The sequence below is a fragment of the Sceloporus occidentalis genome, unplaced genomic scaffold (assembly GCF_023333645.1).
Source record: "Sceloporus occidentalis isolate IW3139 unplaced genomic scaffold, rSceOcc1.0.p SCAF_4, whole genome shotgun sequence".
In the NCBI taxonomy this organism is placed as follows: Eukaryota; Metazoa; Chordata; class Lepidosauria; order Squamata; family Phrynosomatidae; genus Sceloporus; species Sceloporus occidentalis.
Window position 1 is genome coordinate 80859742 of NW_028316984.1, and position 23066 is coordinate 80882807.

At 43.4% G+C, this 23066-nt stretch overlaps 1 protein-coding gene across 5 annotated transcripts in view; it reads right to left on the bottom strand.

The window, feature by feature from the left end:
• Nucleotides 1-18444: 18444 nt before the first annotated feature.
• The window catches only part of STK11IP (serine/threonine kinase 11 interacting protein), a 39238-nt gene continuing 34616 nt past the window's right edge, over nucleotides 18445-23066 (bottom strand). For all 5 annotated transcript variants that reach the window (XM_089520500.1, XM_089520499.1, XM_089520502.1 and 2 more), the window contains 2 exons: nucleotides 22771-22994; nucleotides 18445-19377 (listed from right to left, as the gene is read on the bottom strand). In XM_089520500.1, coding sequence (XP_089376626.1) covers nucleotides 19237-19377; nucleotides 22771-22994 — 365 coding nt within the window. In that variant the 3' untranslated portion in view covers nucleotides 18445-19236. The remainder of the gene's footprint in view (nucleotides 19378-22770; nucleotides 22995-23066) is intronic.

Consider the following 23066-nt stretch of genomic DNA (forward strand, 5'->3'; position numbering starts at 1 on the left):
TGACTCCTCTAGCTGCCTCCTGTTGCATGCTGGGATTGGCAGTTTTAAGGAGGGGTATTTAGAATTCTCAGGCAGAGAAGTTCAGCTCCTTAAAACTGCCAGTCGCAGCATGCAACAGGAGGCTGCTAGAGGAGTCACACTGGAATAGTAGCTCTTTAAGAGCATAGTGTGATAAACATCAGAGAGAGAGAGAGAAGAGCTGTGTGTCCATTCGTCATTTCTTGCAGTTGCATCGTGGCACTCACTGTTCACAAGAAAACTTTTAACATCCTTCTGCTCTTAAACAGCACTTGCCAGCTCTTGAACATGAGAAACTGACTTGAGAATTTCCTTCTGCTGTTAAACAGCTCTTGCCAGCTCTTGAACATGAGAAACTGACTTGAGACCTTGCAGTGACCTGCCATACTGTAGTTGTTTGTTATGTGCCACTCAGGTCTGGCTTATAGCAACCATATTTATTCAGAAAAGGTTTGCCATTGCCTTCCTCAGGGGCTGAGAGAGAGTGACTTGCCCAACATCATCCAGTGGGTTTCCTTGTCCGAGCAGGGATTTAAACCTTGTTTTCTCAGAGTCCTAGTCCAGCATTCAAACCACTATACCACTCTGGCTATCATACCTACCAAATAGGCATGTTTTTATCTACATCCAATTTTGCCTTCCCTAGCCTCCTTTAGAAAAAGCTTTCAGCACTCTGGGGATGAGTTTAGCATGTGGAAATGTAGAACTGTCATCTTCCCATCAGGCCTCCCTGGACAGCCAGGGAACTCCTATCCTGGCCCCTGCTTGGTGTTAGAAAGCATCAGTGGTCCATAGTAGCTTTAACAGCAGCTGTGTTATCAGGAAGGATCCCCTGTTCTTCTGAATTTTTTAAAACTACATCTCCCAGAATCATGATGACCAGATGTCATAACAACCACAAAGGAGGACAAGGCACCGCACAATGGAGGACACTACAAAATAAAAGCTGAAAACATTAATTTAAATATAAATTCATGCTTCTTAGTCATGGTTAAAATGAAGGACATTTTGGAATTCCTTCTGGACAGAAGGTTGAAATGTACAACATGCCTTGGAGAAGGAGAATGTCACGTCACTCTGCCCAGAATCCTTCAGCCAGCATGATAACTGGATGAGGGACTTGGGGACTTGTCGTCCAAAAAAGTAACTACCTCGCATTCTGCCTCTCAGAAAGGAAGATCTTTATTTGTTTTCTAGTTGCTGTACGCTATGCATTCGGGGGGCGGGGGGGGGGGGAGGAAGAGGGCAGAACTCCTGGCAACTGACAAGTTCAGAGTGTTTGTTTCCTGGCAAAATTTGGCAATAGTTGTGGTCACTCAAGGGTGGGTGACTCAACATCAGTCAGGCCTTTGCTGCCATGCAGACAAAGCGCTGCCGGAAAAGGGAACACTCTCCATGTAACCTTTTCCACTGGGCTAGAGAAGAAAAAGCAGGATTAGCTTTTGATGATCCCCTCTTGGGGAAGGTGAAAGGCCAGCTGAAAGAATGAATGGCTGTTCTGGCAGAGAAGAGGTGTGCAGTAAAGGGGAGGAAAGGGCAGTAGCAGTGGGGAGGAAGAGAGGAAAGACCATAACCAGAAAGAGGAAGTGATATCTCACTCCAAGACTGACAAATGTCTCAGGCAGAACTTGGAAGAGAACTCCTGAGAATGGCAATTCTTAGGATCTCTCTGGACAGCACAACTAGTGGCTTCTGCAGTAGCCACCTACCAGGGAAAACCTTAAGGACTCTTCCAATCTGTGGTCTTCTGAGGGGAAAAAGTATTCTGTATTACCTAGGATTCCTCAGCCAGGACAGTCACTAGCAGCAGGGGCTGGATCTGCTCCTTTTTCCACCTTTCCTCCTGTCTGTTCCTCCACTGCTTTAAAGTCACCCCAACCCTTGCTTTGCAACTGTGTGGAACAATTTTTTGGGGCCAGTCCATAAGACTTTGCTTCCTGAGTAGGCTGTTTTAAACAGGACAGTACTGCCCCTCCCTCCCCCCCCCCCCCAATATTTCCAGACTGTCCTGTCTTTTTAATATAAATGTCAATTTTGTTGTATCTTCAAGAAAAATGCACTGTTTGAAATGGTGGTTGTAAAAAACAAAACAAAATTGTGTCATGAAGTGTGAGATATTTTATAATAAAGTGTTGAAAGACTGAAATTTACTGTACAGGATTACATCATCAAAGAAATATTAATGGTGGTGAAATATGTCTACCTGTGCTTTTGTATGCGTTCTATCACTGAGGAATAATTGTTAGCTCAATATGTTCATGTGATAAAATTTTTCTTACCATCTTACTTTTTCCTGAATATGGAATATTCCATAACCCAGTCCCAGTTTTGCCATCTCAATGTCCTGTTTTTATCTTGAGTAAATATGGTCAACCTATGCCTGAGATAAAAGGCAAGATACTACTACTCCATTGTATGCAAAGAAGCAGACTGGACTGGATCTTGGAATAGAATAGGGTCCTTCATCACACTAGATGGCATCTGGTCAGTTTAGGAGATGTAGCCCACATAGCTACAACCACCAAGAGAAAGGAAAGGCCCAGGGGCTCAGAAGGAACAGCTAGAGACTGCTACTTTACCCTCAAGCATTTACAACCTAAGATAGTTGCCTCTCTCTGCCTACTGCTAGAGAGGTTCTAATGCAATGGTTCCCAAACTTTCCTTCTCCAGATGTTTTGGACTTCAGTTTCCAGAATTCCTGACCATTGACCAAGCCGGCTGGAGCTTCTGGGAGTTGAAGTCCAAAATACCTGGAGGACCAAAGTTTGGGAATCACTGCTATAAAGCCAATATTCTCATAGATAGGTTGTGCCTACGTTGTGTCCAGACAGGGTATATTGTGCAGATTATGATGATCTTCCTTCTGTCCAGCCCTCCTACAGAACAACCAGAAAGGGCACTGCCTAGGCTGTGTCAATAGGAACATAGTGTCCAGATCAAGTAAAGCAGTTTTGCCGTTCTGTTCTGCTTCAGTCAGACCACACCTGGAATACTGGAACTGGCACTCCAGTTCAAGGATATGGATGAGCTGGAACATGGCCAGATAAGAGTAACCAAGATTATGAAAGGCCTGGAAACCAAATCTTATGAAGAATGGCTGAGGAAGCTGGCTCTGTTTATCTTGGAGAAGAGGAGAGGTGACATGATAGTCATCTTCAAATATCTGAAGGGATGTCATGTCGCTTCTGATGGAGCGAGCTTGTTTTCTGCTGCTGCAAAGACCAGTATCAGAACCAATGGGTTCTGATTACAACAAAAGAGTTCCCACCCAAACATTAGGGAGAAATTTTGTTCTGTAATAACTGTTTGATGGGAACAAACTGCTTTAAAGAGTGGTCGACTCTCCTTCCTTGGAATTCTTTAAACCAGGGGTAGGCAACCTTTTTGAGCCGGGGGCCGGGTTGCTTTCCCTCATGCGACTGGGGGGCCAAAGCCGGGGGTGGAGCTTCCACCCTTGAGGGGGCGGGGCCACATGCCGGGGGCAGAGCTTCCACCCTCCAGGGGCCAGGCCTCCCCATCTTCGCCAGCCCCTGACGGGGCCCCGGGCCCCGTCAGAGGCCGGCAGAAAAGCCGGTGGGGGCTGCCAGCGCTGGAGGCCTCCCCCTCTTTGCCGGCCCCTGACAGGGCCCCAGACCCCGTCAGAGGCTGGTAAAAAAGCCGACGGGGCCCGCCAGCACTGGAGGACTCCAGGGACGGCAGTGGGCCCCTCAGAGACCCCCTGCCGCCGCCGGAGGCCTCTTGGAGGACTCCAGGGGCGGCAGCGGGCCCCTCAGAGACCCCCTGCCGCCGCCGGAGGCCTCTTGGAGGACTCCAGGGGCGGCAGCGGGCCCCTCAGAGACCCCCTGCCGCTGCCGGAGGCCTCTTGGAGGACTCCAGGGATGGCAGCGGGCCTCTCAGAGACCGGCTGCCGCCTCCACAGCCCCGTTTGGGGATTCCTGGGGTGGCAGCGGGTCTCCTAAAGGCCCGCTGCTGCCTCCGGAGCCCCGTTTGGGGACTCCAGCGGCGGCAGCGGGTCTCTTAAAGGCCCGCTGCCCATAGCAGTGAAGTCTCGCGCGACCTCAGGGAAGGTCGCGCGAGACTTCGTCGCCATTTTGGGAGAAAAAATGGCGACGCCCGTAGAGGCAAAAAGCCGCATTCGGTGGCGGCAGCAGCGGCTGATGCCGCGGGCCAGCTAAAAAGCCTCCGCGGGCCGGATCCGGCCCGCGGGCCGCAGGTTGCCGACCCATGCTTTAAACAGAGGTTGGATGGCCATCTCACAAGTGTGCTTTAGTTGTGTATTCCTGCTTGACAGGAGATTGAACTAGATGACCCATATGGTCACTTCCAACTCATTTCTATGAACTGCCAGGATTTCTGCACACCTTGACTTAGCTGCATCAGTCTCCACTGATGCCATGGGGAGGGCCAGGTAGGCACATACAAGAGACTGCCAGCTTCTTTCCTTCTGCAGCCAAGTCACTCCAAAATGCACACATACCAGATTTATCAGACGGTCACAATTAAAAGTCCATAGGGTCTTTAAGGGACTAGATCTTAAAGCAGATGTAGCCAAGATTCTACATCAGAGTTATTTTACATAACCTCTACACCACATACCAATGTAGGGCAATGTGTGTGAATCAGCGCTCAATGAGCATGGTTGACAGTGGTCAATGCACATAGCAGTTGCAATGTACAATGGCAACACATAGTCATATGCTACTCTGTGTACTTTAATGCATACACAACAGTCCCACATGTGCAACACTGCTTATGCCATCATCAGCTGTATATAACAGGTGCTGATCTTTCAAAAGCAACTCTGCGTGTGTAGTGAACCCTATTTATTTATTTATTTATTTATTTATTTATTTATTTATTTATTTATTTATTATGGCATTTATACCCCGCCCTTCAGCCCTAATGGCTATCAGAGTGGCTTACAATTATTATTTTTAATCAGACAGTTCCCTGCCCTCAGGCTTACAATCTAAAAGACACGACACAAAAGGAGAAGGGAATGGTGGAGGGAAAGGGGATGAGGTCCAGTGGTTCTTCGCTCCCTCTGAGGCCTGGACCAAGACAGATGGACCGGAGGGAGGGCTCTTCTTCTTCAGGCTAGCAATGATGGAGCTGGGCCTGCTTGTACACTCCCTATGACAGTTATGGAGGGAGAAGTCTCTTCCTTCAGGCTAGCCCTGATGGAGCTGGGCCTGCCTGGTGAATTCCCTTGCAGGCCGGAAGATGACAGTTATGGAGGGAAGAGTCTCTTCTTCCAGGCTAGTCCTGATGGAGCTGGGCCTGCCTGTTCACTCCATCACAGGCCGGAGGATGGGCAGTTATGGAGGGAGGAGCCTCTTCCTTCAAGCTAGCCCTGATGGAACTGGGCCTGCCTGTTCACTCCCTCGCAGGCCAGAGGATGGCAGTTATGGAGGGAGGAGTCTCTTCCTTCAGGCTAGCCTTGATGGAGCTGGGCCTGCCTGTTCACTCCCTCACAGGCTGGAGGATGGCAGTTATGGAGGGAAGAGTCTCTTCCTTCAGGCTAGCCCTGATGGAGCTGGGCCTGCCTGTTCACTCCCTCACAGGCCAGAAGATGACAGTTAAGGAGGGAAGAGCCTCTTTCTTCAGGCTAGCCATGATGGAGCTGGGCCTGCCTGGTCACTCCCTCTCAGGCCAGAGGATGACAGTTATAGAGGGAGGAGTCTCTTCCTTCAGGCTAGCCCTGATGGAGCTGGGCCTGCCTGGTCACTCCCTCCAATGCTTATGCTTATCCTATGCTTCCATGTGCAACTAACAGGATGCTGGCCAGTTGGTGCTATGACTTTACAGCAGGAGTAGGGAATCTGTGATCCTCTAGGTGAGGAGAAGGAACCATGTGACTCTCCATATGTTTGATTGCAAGTCCCAGCATTCCTATGTGGCATAGGTAATGCCAAGGAATACTGGGACTTGCAGGCCAAGAAAATCAGGAGAGTTCTATGCCTTTCATCTCTGCTCTAGATGTTGTTGGATTGCTAATCCCATTATATCTCACCATTGGCTATGCTGGCCAAGACAAGTGGGAGTTGCAATCCAAACATGTCTGTAAGGCCACGTGTTACTGACCTTTGCTAATAAATCAAGAATGTTTCTGAAAGCATTGTAGCACCAGTGTGAGATGCTACAGCAACAGATCTCAGATGATCCTAAGCATTACTGCCCAAGAGCCATACACAGACACTTAATACTGCTGTGCCTTAACCCACATTTGTCCCACATTTGTACTGCTGTGCCCGAACACACGTTAAAGTCTTTTATTCATTTGCCTTCATTGAATGTTATTTGGAATAGATTCCATTTCCTGATATGATTTGACTATAACAAGGATAAAGTGCAGCTCACACTCTACTAGTATCAGAAAAGATGAAAAATGTGGCTTTTATTCCAGTGAATGATGCAGTGGCATTTTCAAAAGGCAATAGCCACCCTTGTGGCATCATGGTGCTGATTCAGTGTGTCATCATCACCCAGATCTAACACACACACACACACACACACACACACACACGACCCATTATGTTCTCCTAAGTAATAACACTGAATAAAACAGCTTACAGTTGAGATGGAACTTGACAGGAATGAGTCCAGCTCCAAGATTTCTGAAAAAGTAAGATGGAGTAATAAAACAGCAATGTCTAAAGTAGGGTTTAGCTTGGACTACAACTCCCATCATTCCTTTTTACTAGCAACACTGGCTAAGATTGATGGCATTGCAGTCTGATAACATGTGAACAATCACAAGTCACCCACCCCTAGAATAAACCATAACCTTTCTTCATTATGTGACTCCCTTGGATTGATAATGTGCAAGAGTCATTCTGTAGTCTGCCCATTCACTCTCATTCTGACATTCAATGAATGTTTTCTGGACCGCTTATATACAGACTGACTACTGTTTTTGTATAATGTGTGTCATATCCAATAAAATAACCCTCAAAACAAGCAATCTGTGGCTTTAAAATAATAAAAGCATGCACACAAACGTGTCCTCAGACTGACCCAAGTCCCCAGTGTTAAGCCATGTGACTCCATAGTGGTGACTGACTTCCATATCCCAGCAAATTCTATGGTTAGTGTTAATGGCACAAAAGCATACACCAAACTTACAAACAAAAGAGAACCACCATACAAAATGTTCAGATTTAGCCTGGGCACATTTAAAATGCAAATGCTTCAAATTTGATTGTTTTTAAAAGAAGAACAATGTCTGGACACTGTTCCATGCATAAAAGTAGTTTTAAATTTATCAAGCATACTTACACAAACAGCTGAGAAGAGTCAGCCTGGAGGGCGAGTGGAGCAATGGACACTCTCCGGATGTTGATGTCAACTTAGTTTGGCTCCCTACTGAATTCCTTATTTTCCCTTCCCTTTGAGCATGAATAGAGCATTTGAAAAGACATGAAGTTTACTACTTACTTGCATTTCCTTTTGCGTATTTTTTTCAAATAATCGCACTGTTGACTGGGTCATCTTTAAATTCAATCACAATTCCAGAGTTAAAACTAAAACCTCTTCTCATGAAATCTCAATCAGCAGCAACCTGCAGGTGTCCTGACAGTTGTTCTTGAGGGACAGAACGCACACAGAGATACACAAAGACAAACAAAACACACCTCTATACCCCTAGCAATATCCTGGGGTGTAGTTATGGGTGGGCAAAATGGGCGTCTTGCCCTCCATAAAAAAAATGTCTGCTGCCTCAGTTAAATTTCCTTCCATCCCAAAAGTTCTAGCATTGCAGAGAATGAGACACTGAAAATTGTTTACACCTAGAGCTCTTACATTTGCCATGTTCATGTTCCCTTTGTAATTTACTTACTAGAAATTTGAGGAATAAAGAAAAAATTCATCTGGAGGGGAGGAAGTCTTCTTCTAGTCCGCCTGAGAGGTAGATGTGACTGAGATTTAGTGGCTGGTGATCACTTAGTGATTTTCAAGGCTGAATGAAGATTTGAATCGGGGACTGCCCCATCCTACTCCAATCTGCTATACCAATATGCTAGCCACTTCATCAAATCATCTGCAATGCAGCCTCTAACTTTGACTGAACAAACAAAACATGATCCCCAAAACTTATTACATATTGAACCAATGTCTGTTGTCAGATGGATGAGGGCAAACTGAAATTTAAGACTAGACAGAGGTGCTCTTGCTCAGCTGAAAGGCAGCTCAAAGAACAGGGACTCTGCCTGTGCAGGACGGGGTTATACTCCCCCTGAAAACATGGGCTCACAGTTCACGCGTTCTTCTGGATGCCCAGGTTTCATCACTTGCACATCGAAAACCAGTGTATCAGTTGTGCCCGTTCCTTGGGACGTCAGATCTGGCTACGATGACACATGCTTTGATTACATCCTGTTTGAATTATTGTTATGTACTCTATGTGGGACTTCCTTTGGAAACTATTCAGAAACTTCTGCTGCAGCCAGAATTCTGACCAAGGTCATTTATAGAGTGTATATAACTCCCTTGTTGAAACAGCTTCACTGGCTACAGGTTTGTTTCTGGGCACAATTCAAAGTGCTGATCAAGACTTATAAATCCTTACACGGCTTAGGTCCAGACTATCTGAAAGATCGCTGCAAGAATGGTGGCTGCTCCCACCTTTCGGTACTCCATTCCATGAAGGGGAGGAGGCTGGCCTTCCTGCTTTCCTTTCCCTGGCAAGCAAACACTTTCCCCTTTAAGCAGGTTTTTAATATGGAACTGCACACAAGAAGGCTTCTTACTGGGGTGCTTGCTTTTGAATGTTTTTAAAGGTTCTATATTTTTAATTTAGTATGTTTTTAACTGAATGTATATTTTAACTTGTTCTATTAATGTGATGTTTTTAACTGTGTTTTTAAAAGTGTAGTTTTTTTAAAGCCTCTTTTGTGAGCAGCCTTGGGTCAAATTTAGGAAATGCAGCTAAAACATTAAAGGAATATAAGCACAAAGAGTTCAAAACACAGTTGAAGACACAAAAGAATACCACCACACCCATCCAAAATAAAGCCCCTTCTCTCTGCAGCACAGAGCATGGAGACTAAACTTTCCTCCACTCCCAAGAGGCACAGCCAGGGAAGTACCCATTAAGAAACATCTTGTTTTGATTTAGTTAACCAAGTTCATTTAGTTTGACCTTTAAAAACCCAAGCCTATATGTCAGCCTTTTATCACCTGTTTGGTGCCTTTGTTGAGGCAATCACAAGAAACCCTCCTTATCTGTGAAATCTGCCCCTGGCTATCACCAGAGATAAGAAGGCAAAAAACTCACAACTGTAAGAAGAGGCATGCCCATGCTTATCTTTTCCACTGGCACATTAAAACTCATCTCTCCAAACTGGACAATCTTCATTGATTTTGATTTAGTAATTTACTTTACTTTGACTCATTCATTCTGAGAAGAGGAGTAAAAGAGATATCCCAGGCTTTAGTTTTGTGGGAAGTCTTCAGTCCAGAAGGAGCCTCATTCCCTTTCAAGAGACCAACACTACCAACCATCCCCATCTATATTATCTCTTATTTCCTAAGGATTCCAGCATCCACAAGGATGTAACTGCCATTTTTTTTTATTTGTTCCTAAATCAGCTGCGTCTTTTTTCTCTCTCATTTGTTTTCCTTCCAAAATAATAATAATCCCATTTTTCTCTCTCTCCCCTCCAAAGTCTGTGGTGTTTGTTTCATGTCTTCAAGTGGGCTCCAAATTATGGTGATCTTATCCCAGTGTTTCCTTGGCAAGATTTAATTACAGGAAGTTTGCCATTGCCTTCCTCTGAGGCTGAGAGACAGTGACAATGGTGATCTGCTAAAAGTCACCCAGTGGGTTTCCACGGCTGAGGGGATTTGAACTCAACTCTCCTAGAGTCCTAGCTCAACATTCAAACCATTTCACCAAACTGGCTTTTCTACCATTCCTTTCCAAAATGCTCTCACAAATTCCACAATAACATGCCTTCTATTTAAATCATCCTAGGACTTTGAAAAGTCCCCCTCTCTTTCTCTATCAGGCTTATTTTTGGATGACATTTACCTTCCTTTTAAAGAAGTAATTGCACTCATCCACACAAACTGTTTTCTATGCATTTTCCATGTATAATTAAGAGGATATCAGAGACCTGGAGTTAATATATATTAATATTAATAAGAATATGTTGTTGTTGTTGTATTACTCATGTATTACTAGGCAATTGTACATGCCAAACACAGGGGTGAGGATCCTGTGCCCTTCTTATGTTTTCTGTACCCCAGTTCCCATCAGTCCCAGTGAGTACAGCAAAGGCCCATAAAACTTTTGTGGCATCTGTTTCTTCCTTCCTCCCCCGAGCTGCTTTTCCAAACCTAATTTTGCTCCCTTTCCCGACATTTCCAACTGATCCATTTCCATAACATACATTTCCACAACTGGCTAATAGCCAAGTGTGATGTGAGTTGTAGTCCAGTCTCTGGATTGCCACAAGTTTCCCACCTTCTGTGTTAACAACACAAACTCCTGCATATGTCATGCATGCTTCTGATAAAGAGGAGTTGCACATCGTTGCATCCCCTTTTATTAGTTATCTGGGTCAGTAGGGATTGTCTTTTTACACTTAATGTTTCAGTATCAAGGTATACCACAACTCTTATTCCAACATTTCAAGGCTTAGGCAGAATAAATTGTATAGGCAGAATAGTAGCCTTCACCCTGCAAAAAACACCAGTCACCAACAGCAAGATGATATCAATAATATCACTAAAATTATTAATACTCTAGATATTATTTGACATGCTGCAGCCAGCTTCTCCCAGCACTACAATAGAAGGAAACTCCATTCATTGGAGGAGGGAGGCAAACTCATAAATACAACTGGAAAAGCCTGCTTCCCCTTCCCTTCCAAGAATTTCTACTACCTTGGCACATGAAAGTCTGTGCTTTCTATATTCCTGTTATGATAGGTCCGCCTTAGATCAAAAGTCAACAATGGCTATGCTTTGATTGAGAGTTCCTGCATTGCAGGGGGTTGGACTGGATGGCCCTTGTGGTCTCCTCCAACTCTATGATGCTACTTGGAGGCACACAACAACAAACAACAAATGATAATTAAGGTGTTGCTAGACAGACCACTAAACAACCTAAAGTTGATATAATCCCAAATTTGTTGTTTGTACAAAATCATGTGATGGCATTACATTAGAGGGGAGCGGCTGGCTTATTAGTCATTAAGTTCCCTCCCTTAATGCTGAATCCCACCTTGCCTGCTAGCAGCTCCAGCACTGGCAGATCAGTTATTTAAAGCAAATAAAGAAACAGAGATCCAGGGACGTAGCTAGGATTTTAGGAAGGGGGGGGGGGTTCCAGACTAAGTGCCACCATTATAATGGGGCTTGGGTGCGGCAGCGCAGCAGCACACACCATTCGTTTTTCTAATGGAAGGGGGGGTCCGGACCCCAAGAACCCCCCCTCCCCCTGAGAGATCCCAAGATTATAGCTTCTTTCCCCACATCAGCCCTCTCTATGCTGGAGGACATAATATGGACAAATTCAACTGGCAATCTCCTACACAAGAGAGCAGCAGGAGTGTGGTCTCCACCCAGTTAAGGAATGGATTACATGTCGAAACAGATCCCCCTGGCTATAGCACTTTCTCCCCATGTCTTCAGAGCAGGGGTGGGAATAGTACTGTCCTCCAGATATTGTCAAACTGCAGCTCCTAGCAGCCCTAGCCAACAGTGATGAATTATAGGAGTTGGAGTTCAACAACCATGTGTGTCCCATCTCCGCAAGCAAAGAGTATATGTAAAAGCCTGCACAAAGAAACAGATTCCACATCATCAGAGCATTCACTTCACTCCTGGGACTATAACTCCCAGAATCCTCCAGCTGGAGAATTATGGGAGTTGCAGTTCAGAAGGTAACATTTTCATGCTCTGTCTCTTTGCTAAATACCAAACAACTGGGGATAAGAGATTATTGTCTTTTCTCTCAGAATCATATAGACAGACAGCTGGCTGCAAAGTCAGTGGTGAAGAGGAGCTAGGGTGCACTGGAACAAAGCACTGGGACTTGGTATTTTGATTAACAGGGACTGTGATACCCTAAAGACACCAGATCCTGTCTGATCTTGGAAATTAAACAAGTGAAGCCCTGGTTAGTACTTGGATGGGAGACCATAAACAAATCCCAGGTCCTATAGACTATATTACAGAGGGAGGAACTGGCAAAACCACCTCTGAGTATTCCTTGGCTAAGAAAACCCTATTAAATTCATGAGCTTGCCCTAAGTTGACAGGCAAATTGAAGGTACATACACACACAAACATGATATCATCTGCCACTCTTCAGATTTCCCTGTTCCCTCTTGACCTTTATTGCAATACTCACAGTAGCTGCGGGAAAATTCACACCCCCCCCCCCAAAAAAACCCCAATATATTGTCAGCATGGTTTAGCGGTCTGAGTGTTGTAGGACACTGGGAGTCTAGGGGTCAAATTCCTGCTCAGCCATGAGAACCCACTGGGCATCCTTGGGCAAATGCAAATTGCAATCTGTCAGCCTCAGAGGAAGGCAAAACTAAATGCCCTCTGAACAAATTCTGCCAAGAAACTCTTGTGATAGGGTCACATTAATTTTATCCTAAATCAGAAATGATTTGAAGCCATACAACAACAAGAATGCAAAGCATTTAGGATGACTTCCTTTGAATGGGAAATTAAGATTCATTAACATTACAAAAGATGTGCTTCTGGAAGAAATGAAAAATAGGAGAGTGGGTTTATTGATTTTGAAGCAAATAGTTTCTCCTGAGTGCAGGGGCAGGCAAATTGCAGCCCACTAGATTTGCTGGACTGCAAGTTCCTACAATTGACTGTGCTGACCAGGACTGATGGGCCTTGCAGTCTAGCAGCAATTACAACCTTGCTGTAATGCTTGGGAAAGAAACTTCTGGAAAATCTTGTACTGGTGGTAAATGTACTGCTTGAGACATGTTCTGTCCTCTTCCCAATGCAGTTTCAGCTTTCTGTGGCCAAAGGCCAAGATGCCAATCACCTCAACATACAGTAAGCTGACTTCAGGCAACCCTGTGAATGAAACTTTCAAAAGAAAATCAGCCTGTGTTTTATAGATTACAAAAAAGCCTTTGATTGTATAGATCAGGAAAAGCTATGGATCACTAAAGAAACGGTTCTGATTTATAAACTGTACTCAGGACAAGAGGCTATTGTTAGGACAGAATATGAAGAAATTGAATGGTTTCATTGGCAAGGAAGTCAGGCAAGGCAGTATTTTATCACCCTATTTGTTTAACATTTGTGCCAAAAATATCATGCATAAAGCAGGATTAGATTCAGAGGAAGGAGGAGCGAAAATTGGAAGAAGGAACATCAACTATCTAAGATATGCAAATGACATCGTATTACTAACAAAAACTAGTAAAGACCTAGAATAATTATTGAAGAAAGTCAGGGAAGAAAATGCAAAGGTAGGTTTACAGTTAAACATTAAGAAAACAAAAATAATGACTACAGACAATTTACATAACTTTAAAGTAGACAGTGAAGACATTGATTTTCCATACCTTAGAGCACAATAATTAATCTGAGTGGAGACTGCAGTCAAGAAAGTAGAAGATTAATACTTGGAAGGGCAGCTGTGAAGGAACTAGACAAGATCCTGAAGAGTAAAGATATAACATTGAATATTAAAGTTAGGATGGCCCATGTTCTCATATTTGCCATTTTTATGTATGACTGTGAACACTGGACAGTGAAGAAACCTGACAGAAAATCAACTCATTTGAGATGTGGTGCTAGAGAAGAGTTCTGTGAAAACTGGACTGCTAAAAAGGCCAAAGGATGGGCCCTACAGCAAATCAGGCCCCAACTGTCCCTAGAAGCAAATATGACCAAACTGAGGTTGTCTTATTTTGGCTGTCTCATGAGAAGCCATGACACACTAAAAAATAAGATAATGCTTGGTAACATGGAGGGCAGTAGGAGGAGAGGAAGACTGCATTTCTGATGGATAAACATAATCAAGGAAGTCAAGGCCCTGAGTCTGCAAGAGCTTGGCTTGGAGGTCTCTCATTCCTTGGGTGACCTTAACTCAAAGTCATCTTAAAGGCAGCTACCAACAAGGAATGAGAGACCTCCAACTCATCCTGTTGTCAGCAGCCCTCTTCTTTTGCCAACACTCTATTCTATGACTGCCAATTGATCTTAGTGGATGTTGTGCTATGCATTGTTGAGATTTTTGGGGGTGGTGAATGGGGTTGTATGAATGAATCAACAGAGTTGCTTGTATTTATGGTTCTCTCTGAACAGAACCTCTGGTTCCAGATTATATAGTACTGAACGACCATGAACCAATTATCTGATTTCATAAAAGACACCATGTATGGAATCTGCTACACAAATCATGCTGCTATTCATGTAGGGTTTTTTTTGTCTCTGTTAGTCTGTATGTTTCCATGAGCCCTGGAGGCTTGGGCTGGGAGCATCTACCCTTACACACACTTCTACCTAAAATGTAAACAAATACAGACTTAATCTCTAATATTTTTAAAGCACCCAACATCAGCTTCCTCTCACCCAAGTATTTGCAGTGTCTTGCAGAAGTTAGATTTCGGCTTGTCTACATTTTTTACTTTTTTACATTTCATTGTTATAACTTAGAACTGAAATGCATTCAACTGGCACTGTTACTGCTTGATGTATATCATATGATTCTCAACACTGTCAATGTACAAATATATTTATTGTGGCACAAAAGTGAAATAAACAAAAGCAAACTGACCACTTCTTGGTTGCATAAATGTCTATCTCATCCACCACCAATTCTTCAGAGACACATTTGGCAGCAATTACAGCTGTCAGTCTTCTTGTATTAGTCTCCATCAGCTTTCTGCATCAAATAATTTTTGCCCATTCTTCTTGGCAAAACTGTTCCAGCTCTGTCAGGTTGCATGAGGAACAACATTTTGAAGTATTGCCATGCAATTTTGCAAGGCATTGTGTCTATCAGCATCTTATGCTCTTTATCAGTAAAGCCACTCCCTTGCTTTCCAATCCATATTACAGTATATACTTACTGTCTATCACATTTCTTTCTCTGAATAGGGACTTACAGGACTAAGACAAAGATCTAGTTGTGGCATATGTTCTCTGATTGTCTAGAGACATTCCAGTCTATTGACCCAGCCTTTGGAAAGCTGCAAACCTGCATGTGCTGGTTGTTGTGTTAACTGTCATTGACTTTGACTTATGACAACCACATGAATGAAAGCCCACCAAGTCACTCTACCATCAACTGCCTTGCTCAGGTCTTGTAAACACAGGCCTGTGGCTTCTGTAACCAAGTCTATTCATCTGGTATACAGTCTTACTCTTTTCCTACTACCATCTAAGCATTATCATCTTTTCTAGTGGAGCTTATCTGCTCATCTTCTTATGATATGGCCAAAGTATAATAGTCTCAATTTAGACATCTTGTTGGTTAGAAGAAGATAATTTCTCTCTAACTGTAGGCTCTCAAATGTGATGTGGCAAGTGAGCTAGCACTGGTCACACAGAAGTGTCCCTAAAACCCAAGAGAAAGACAGCTTTATGTGAGCTGGTCCTCCTCTGCCACTGACAAATTTGTCAACTAGTAGACCAAGAAGATAGTGCAGGTGTTTATCACAATATACTCTTATAGTGCTACTACAGTGCGCCCGCGCCATACGCGGGCGCGCCATACGTGGACTTGAGCGTATGTGTTAAAGCCGCGGCACGCGCGCGGGGTGGAAGGGGCGGTGCGTCCCATTCAATTGAATGGGCGCGCGCGCCTGTTGTGCCCCGCCCGCGCCACCACGCATGAGCCCCATTGTTTCCAATGGGGCTCGAGCATAGGCAGAATCCACCTTACGCGGAGGGATCCGGAACGGATCCCCGCGTAAGGCGAGGACGCACTGTATTCCACTTTCACTGCTCTAGCTGCCTTCTGTTGCATTCTGGGATTGGCAGTTTTAAGGAGGGGTATTTAGAATTCTCAGGCAGAGAAGTTCTCTGCCTGAGAATTCTAAATACCCCTCCTTAAAACTGCAAATCCCATAATGCAACAGGAGGCAGCTAGAGCAGTCAAAGTGGAATAGTAGGACTATAAGAGTACAGTGTGATAAACACCTTAGACATTTTAAACTCTCTTGAAATTAGCATATTTTTTAGTCATTTCCATTAAAACCTGCTCCCAAACATAATGAAAGAGCCAGGCAGTTTAACTACTGCCCAGACCTTCAAGCTAGGTGTGTTTAAATAGAAAAGTCCGTCCTTAAAACATCCTGAGAATGGAAAAAAATCTTTTATCTGGCCTATTCTTCTTCTAATGAGAATGTGCAATTACTCCCCCAGTCTACATCTCTTCACACTTGGCTGAAGACTGGATGCTCAAGTTGTTGAGGGAGGATCTCGGCTGTGGAACAGCTAATTTATATTGGTGCCGCTGGGCAGGGATCCCAGAGAGTTTGCATACACTTGGAACAGAACTGGAAACATTTTTGAAGCAACAGCATGATTTACTACATGTCCATACACTGCAACAATTATTTATTTAAATAGAAAGTATATGACTGTAGACCCAACTGATGACCTAGTGTAGCATAGTGACAATATATTGAGACTGAATGCAAGAAACCTTAATTCAAATTCTATTAAAGAATTATTGAATAGCATTATGGAAATCATTCTAAAATCTAGCTTCCTTTGACTTGAAAGATTCTTACCAGTGAAAACTGTTTAGAGCTTTGTGAAAGAATAATGTACCAGTTCACCAAATAAGACAGAGCAGTTCCTCATTCAGCCAGGAAGAATGGTAGTGGCTGTACTTCACCTTTAGCAGTCATCAAGCAGGTTTAGAGTGAAGATGGGTAACTACCATGAGACAGTGAGCAGCATCAGCACCTCACTGCAGTTTGAATAGACATAAAGCTCCCTTCTTGTTCCACCTCATGGGGGGAGGGGGGTTTCTAAAGTTTCAGACAAAAATGGCCAACAGTATTCACCCAAAATCTCTGTGGGGCACTCTTGGGTATTTCATTTTCTTTGGGGGCCTTTTCTGCTCCCCACCCTCATTTATTTCATATCTGAAAGGCTTTTCCCGGGAGTGCCTGGACTGAAAGCCTTCCAAATAGCAACTAAATGGCTAATAATGTTCCCATTTGGGGACTGAAATTCTGTGGAGTGGGAGAACACAGGGAGCCTTGGGATGCACAAGAGGTTTAGGGTCACACATGTAGTGCCTCCCCCCCCCCCCCAAAAAAAAATTAGATTGTGATGACCAGAATCACTTATATAGTAACAGTAGGAAAAATATTTTTCTTAGCTTCACAGGCTGACACTTAATGACCTTAATTACTCAAGAATGACTAGACGTGGGTTGGGGCCTTGAGGAGTGACGTGGATTACATTGTAGGCATTTATGCAATGCAAAGGCAAAGAGGATCTGGGTCTCAATGCACTGGGTGTTTCCTCCAAGCAGATATGCTTCACGGCACACCACAGAGACTGCTGCCATAGCAGTTGGCCTTTTGCAATGTCTTCTCAGACTCCACATAAACCTCAGTTCTTGAAACACTGCTGCTGCTTCAGTCCTGTTAGCTGGGGCTGCTAATCAAGACATGCTTTGTTCTTTAGAATGCAGAAGGTCAGCTAACTGGTCACGCAACATACTGGGATGATTTTTGTGCTCCAGGGTATACTGCTGGAGGAACAGTTCACATTTTTGCCAGGAAATCTCCCAAGAATGATCCAAGAAGAAATTTGAGTTTTCCACTTAACACAAACACAAAGAACAGAATGCTGGGGGTGGGGTGGAGGAACAAGAGGAGAGGAAATTTAGGATGGCGGTTGCATCATTCTACAGTGCCTTGGTCTGAGCAACACAATGTCTCCAACACATGTCAGTCTTGTTCCGCCACCGACAAGAAAGGAAGCCCAGAAACAAGAGGACAAAAGTCCTCCGTAGCTTAATATAAGCTGTAGAGACAAGTTTCACATAGGGATATAAAACATAATTATGTTATCTACTTTAATGTTTGTCCTAGGAAAGTGAGGATCATAACACATTTGCTGATCTACACCTTTCGAGAGCTCAGCAATTTTATTTTATTTTATTTTATTTTTTTTGACTAACACCCAAACATCCCATGGTGGCTGGGAAATTCTGGAAATTGTAGTCTGGAAAAACAGTGTTTCTAAACTCTATTCCTTTTACTCATCTCCCTATGGTGCTCTTGGAGTACTAGAATCAATAAATGGTGGGCGAACCATGTTAGTCCCCAAGACTAGACCCATCACTTCACATTTAACTAAAAATTAGGTCTACTCATGTATGCATTGGAAGGAAAACAGCAATACTGATTGCTTGCAAAATCTGAGCTGTATAGAATGCATTAGCTGAGAAAAAAGCAAAAGGCTAATAAAAACATTTTTATTAGACAACAAAAATAAAAGTCTCACAGTTAAAACTGATCTTTGTCCTGCTCAGGGAAGTTGTCCTGCCCAGGGAAGGCTACAGTTTCCAGTGATTCATACCCAAAGACCCTGAATTCTCTCTGCATCAACAGAGACATAATGTACAAGAGTTCTTGATTCTCCACCTAGCAGCTAAGACCACCCTTGGAAAGGCTAGTCCAGCACAGAGATACAGATTCCCATGTATGTTCTTGATGAGTCTGAAAAGCAAGGCCCTCATTGTCAAGCAAGGAAGGTTGGAAAGTTTCTGGGGTCTACAGTGAGAGCCTTAGGTCCCTTGAACCAGAACTATAAGAATTCAGTTCTGTGCACAATCTAGAAATAATTACTTTGTATGACTAGCTCCACGAATTCCAGCAGCTGCTACCCAGAAGAAAGTGACGAGTGCTCATGGAATCGCTGTTGATAGCTGGGGATTACTCCTGGAAACTCAAAGATGGCTCCTACAGTCCAATAGGAGGTGATTTATGTCCCTGTCAGTGGCTGTCTCACTTCCTGCTCCACAAGAAGCGACCTATGAAATCATTAAAGAGGCCTCACAACTGTCCATATTCCTGTGTTGTACAAATACATAAAGGACCCACACTATCCTGCTGTAGTTACCAGTTGTTGCTGGGACTTCCCAGAAGCACCAGCAAAATTCACAATTATTTTGTTAATCAGAGACGTGGAAGTGGCCCAAGAACTTTAATCCAGCAAGAGTAGAAATTTTCCAGTCAGATTCTCCTTAATTCACTCCAGCACCTCAAGCACAGTCTTCCGGAGAGCAATTGAAAACATCTCTTCCCAGGGCATACGCAACCATTCCACCAGCTCAGCCAGAAGGTCCGGACACTCTGTTCGCAAGTGCCAAGTGCTCTCCACTTTTAGGACCTGCAGAGGAAGAGGGCAGAGTTCAAATTATCAGGGAATGAGGAGTTGGTACTCACTGTGAACGGTCATTCTAAGATTGCAGGTGAATCAATCCACCTCCTATGGGTTCGTCCCATGCACACCAACCGCGAGGCAGGAGTCCCGTTCTTTTCAGTTAAAATCGATTGAGATCCTAACCCCTTCTCCTCAGTTTTGTTATCTAGCCCTATTTGCTTTTTTTTTTTTGGGGGGGGGAGGCATAGATTGATTCCCCTGCCATCCTAGAATGACTGTTCATGGTGTGTATCAACTCCTCATTCTCAGGATGGCAGGGTCTATCACTCCACTTCCACTAGGATATACCCAAGCTTTGAATTTATGGGCAGGATATTCTATTGATCCAACACAACCTGCAGCGCTGTCCTGCCAAATGCTGCCTGTGCTGACCTGTATTTATCTATTTTATACTATCTAAGGGTTGTTGGTTCGGTCCAATCCACTGCATTACATACTTCTTGTAATGACGAAGATACTGCATAAGCTTTACTTGTGGCCATAATCTGGTGGAATGTGGCCATACATTTTTGGCTGTACCTTCCATTCAAAGTCATAACACTGCAGAATGCAAGCCTTGATCCATCTTCCTATTATAGTTATGGATGCCTTGTGTCCTACTCTCCTCAGATTAAAGGAAACAAACAAAGCTTCAGTTTTTCTAATTGATTATGTTCTTTTTAATAGAGCTTCACTGCTCATTTCACATCAACAGTGTGCCACCTCTTCTATTCAGGATGTACCGGCTTAGGGCAAAATGTTGGTAAGTAGATGCTGTTGTTGTGATATTTCTGAATAACACACTTTGGCAAAAATGTTGGATCTAATGTAAGTACTAAATTGTGTTTCTCAAATGTACACAAATTTGGGTTAATTGATAGTGCAGATAGAAATGTGAAGGTCTGCAGAAAAATTAGGGAAAAAAACATTTTTGTCCATGCTTTTCCTCAATCATGCCAAAATAAAATATTCCATAATTGATTTTCTTTCTTTTTTCAATTTTTTCTTGTTTTTTCTCTCCATTTTTTCCCATCCCCCTCCCCCTCCCCGGGTTTTTCCATATATATATATATATATATATATATATATATATAGTCTGTGACTATCGGTACGTGTATCTGGCAAATGTGATTCTCGAAACATAGAAGTGCTGGACATACTGCTCTGAGTTCCAGATAATTGGTATTTCTCTGCTTGTCTGAAGGACGCCACACTCCTTGAGTTGTAAGGTGGTCGCAATGAGCTCCCCAACCTGACTCGCATCTGTTGTTATTTTTACTTGTTGTGGCTTTATCAGCGGTAGACCACTGTTCAGGTTTGTGTTTTTCATCCACCACCACATTTCTTGTTTAATTTTGTTTGGGATTAATATTATTCAGTGGTTCTTTCAAGTAATTATTTTCAGGTGAGAACCGAGGAATATTTGTAAGGGTCTGGAGTGGTAATAATCCCATGTTACTAGATGTATTGCTAAGATCAGTAAGTAAGCCTGGTACTTTTGCCAACTACATTACATCTGTAGTTGATTGAATTAATGCTACCATCGCTGCTTTTATTTTTTATTGTCTTTCTACTGACAAAGTTATCGTGTTTTCTGCTGTATCTATCTCTGCTCCCAAATGTGTAATTCTGGTTGAAGGTATTAAATGGCTTTTTTGTAGTTTACGATAATTCCGTATTGTTCTAACGTCTGCACTATTTGCCGAATATGTGTTTGTATTTGCTGTCGTGTGTCTCATGCCAATAGTACCGTATTTTCTGGCGTATAAGACAACTGGGCATATAAGGAGACCCCTAACTTTTCCAGTTAAAATAAAGAGTTTGGGATATACTCACCGTATAAGAGTACCCCTCTTTCAATGCACACCAAACAAAAATTTAAAAAACATCAGATTTGATTTCAATATGGTAATTTTAATTCAAATGCTTATGACATGCAGGTACTTAGCAGGAAACCTTGTTGTATACAAAGCCTGCTTGGATTGGTCAGCTCTCCCTGCCTGTCCAGCCCTCCCTGTCTCTAAGACTATCAGAGCGGTAGCTGCTTTCATACGATCGTCGCATATGGTGGGGACATGGCCGTGGCTGTTTTTTAGTTCCCCCCACCATATGCGGCGACCGCAGATTCTCCAGTCCAACTCGGAAGTTTCAGCACCTGCCCTATAAGAAAACACCTGGCGTATAAGACGACCCCTGACTTTTGAGAAGATTTTCCTGAGTTAAAAAGTAGTTTTATATGCCAGAAAATACAGTAGGTCTAAATATGGGTGAATTTGAATTCCCTCTTTTTGTAAATGTGGTATTATTGGTACCAATACCTTGGTGAAGACCTGTGGCATGGATGCCAAATCGAATAGGAGTGTTTTGAACTGGTAGTGCTGGTCTTGGTATATGAACCTCAAGATAATTTCTGCTGTCTATGAGTATTGCAAATATGCCTCCCTGAAGTCAATCGAAAACATCAAGCTGTTCCTCTGTAAATATTCTGTAATTGTCTTTGGCATCTCCCTTTTGAATATGAAGTATGTAATGTAATTGTTCAAATGCTGCAGATTCAAAACTGGACAGTAAGTTCCATTTTGTTTTTGTACTGCAAACAATACTGAATACACTCCTGTCCATTGCTGATGTTCTGCTACTTTTTCTATTGCATTTATTTCTATTAGATGCTGTATCTCCTGAAGTATAACTTTTTGTTTTTCTTTGGTGAACTAAAGTATTTTTCTTTTGGTGTGGTTGTGAAATTTATTTTGAACCCAAACATAACTATTTTCAGCACCCATTTGTCTGTTGTAATTCTTGACAACAGATGTCCAAATGTTAGTAACCTTCCTCCTACCAGTTGTGATTATGTCACTATTATTATTATTATTATTATTATTATTATTATTATTATTATTAGTGTTTATTTAGATAGCGGTGTAAGTTTTGCATGGCACTTTACAGAGTTATCAAAACATAAAACCTGCCAGGCACCCGTGGGCAGAAGGGGACGGGGATGGGGCTGCAAGCCCCAGCGGCCTTTGCAGCCGGAAGTCCCGCCCCTTCTTCGCCGGTGACCTCCATGATTGGTTGGGAGGCCAGAAAAAGTGGGACTTCCAACCGCAAAGGCCGCTGGGGCTTGTAGGCGGCCAAAAGTCCCACCCCTTCCTGGCCTCCCAACCAATCAGGGAGGCTGCGGGCGGGACTTTCGCCCGCAGTGGGGGTCACGGCCCAACAAAGGTTGGGAACCACTGAATTAAAGGAATTAAGAGAAAAAGACATGGAAGAATGCTCATATTTCCCCCCAAACAGCACTGGTTTAGTCTCTTTCTGTCACCCATTCAGTATATCAGAGGGAAGTCTCTGACTGTCACTTACTTCATCATAAAGCTGTAGTTTTATATCACAAGGAGAGAAACGGTAAAGCACAATCCCACTGATGCTACTGATTGGTTCACTCTCCTTCAGATGGAAGCTATTCTTGGGCTCAGCACCACTGTCTGAATCAGAGGAAGGTGGGACTTTTTGCCACTGGTGATCTTCTTCCACCAAGAAAATGTTACTATGGGTGCTCAGCAAGGTCACAGGAAAGGCAGAAGCCCCTAGGAAGAATAGTTGTACAGATTGCTTATGAAACAACACAACAGCAAGTACACACTTCTCTTATTGTGGCT